At 58.2% G+C, this 249-nt stretch overlaps 1 protein-coding gene across 1 annotated transcript in view; it reads left to right on the top strand.

Moving 5' to 3' along the window:
• LOC119592508 (teneurin-m-like) overlaps positions 1 to 249 on the top strand; it is a gene marked incomplete in the record, with an annotated part of 54,907 nt that overhangs the window by 48,048 nt on the left and 6,610 nt on the right. The window contains 1 exon segment of the mRNA XM_037941357.1: positions 44 to 233. Coding sequence (XP_037797285.1) covers positions 44 to 233 — 190 coding nt within the window.

Raw genomic sequence — 249 nt, 5'->3', positions numbered from 1 at the left:
GTAAACAGATCATGTAAGACCCTTCTGCTGGTGGTGTGCACAGGAGAGCAGCCGTGGTTCGTGGTCGGGTCGTCACGAAGGCTGGGCGTGGCTTGGTCGGCCTTCGCGTCGGGACAAGCAATAACAACGAAGGCTTCACTCTCACTCGTCGGGACGGCTGGTTCGATATCATGGTCAACGGAGGGGGGGCGGTGGCACTCGACTTCGGCAAACCTCCGTTCACGTCGAAGAAGGTAAGATTTGGCCCTA

Source organism: Penaeus monodon, chromosome 30, assembly GCF_015228065.2.
Source record: "Penaeus monodon isolate SGIC_2016 chromosome 30, NSTDA_Pmon_1, whole genome shotgun sequence".
Classification (NCBI taxonomy): domain Eukaryota; kingdom Metazoa; phylum Arthropoda; class Malacostraca; order Decapoda; family Penaeidae; genus Penaeus; species Penaeus monodon.
The sequence above is the reverse complement of the archived record's forward strand: the minus strand, read 5'-3'. Positions and strand labels throughout refer to the sequence as shown.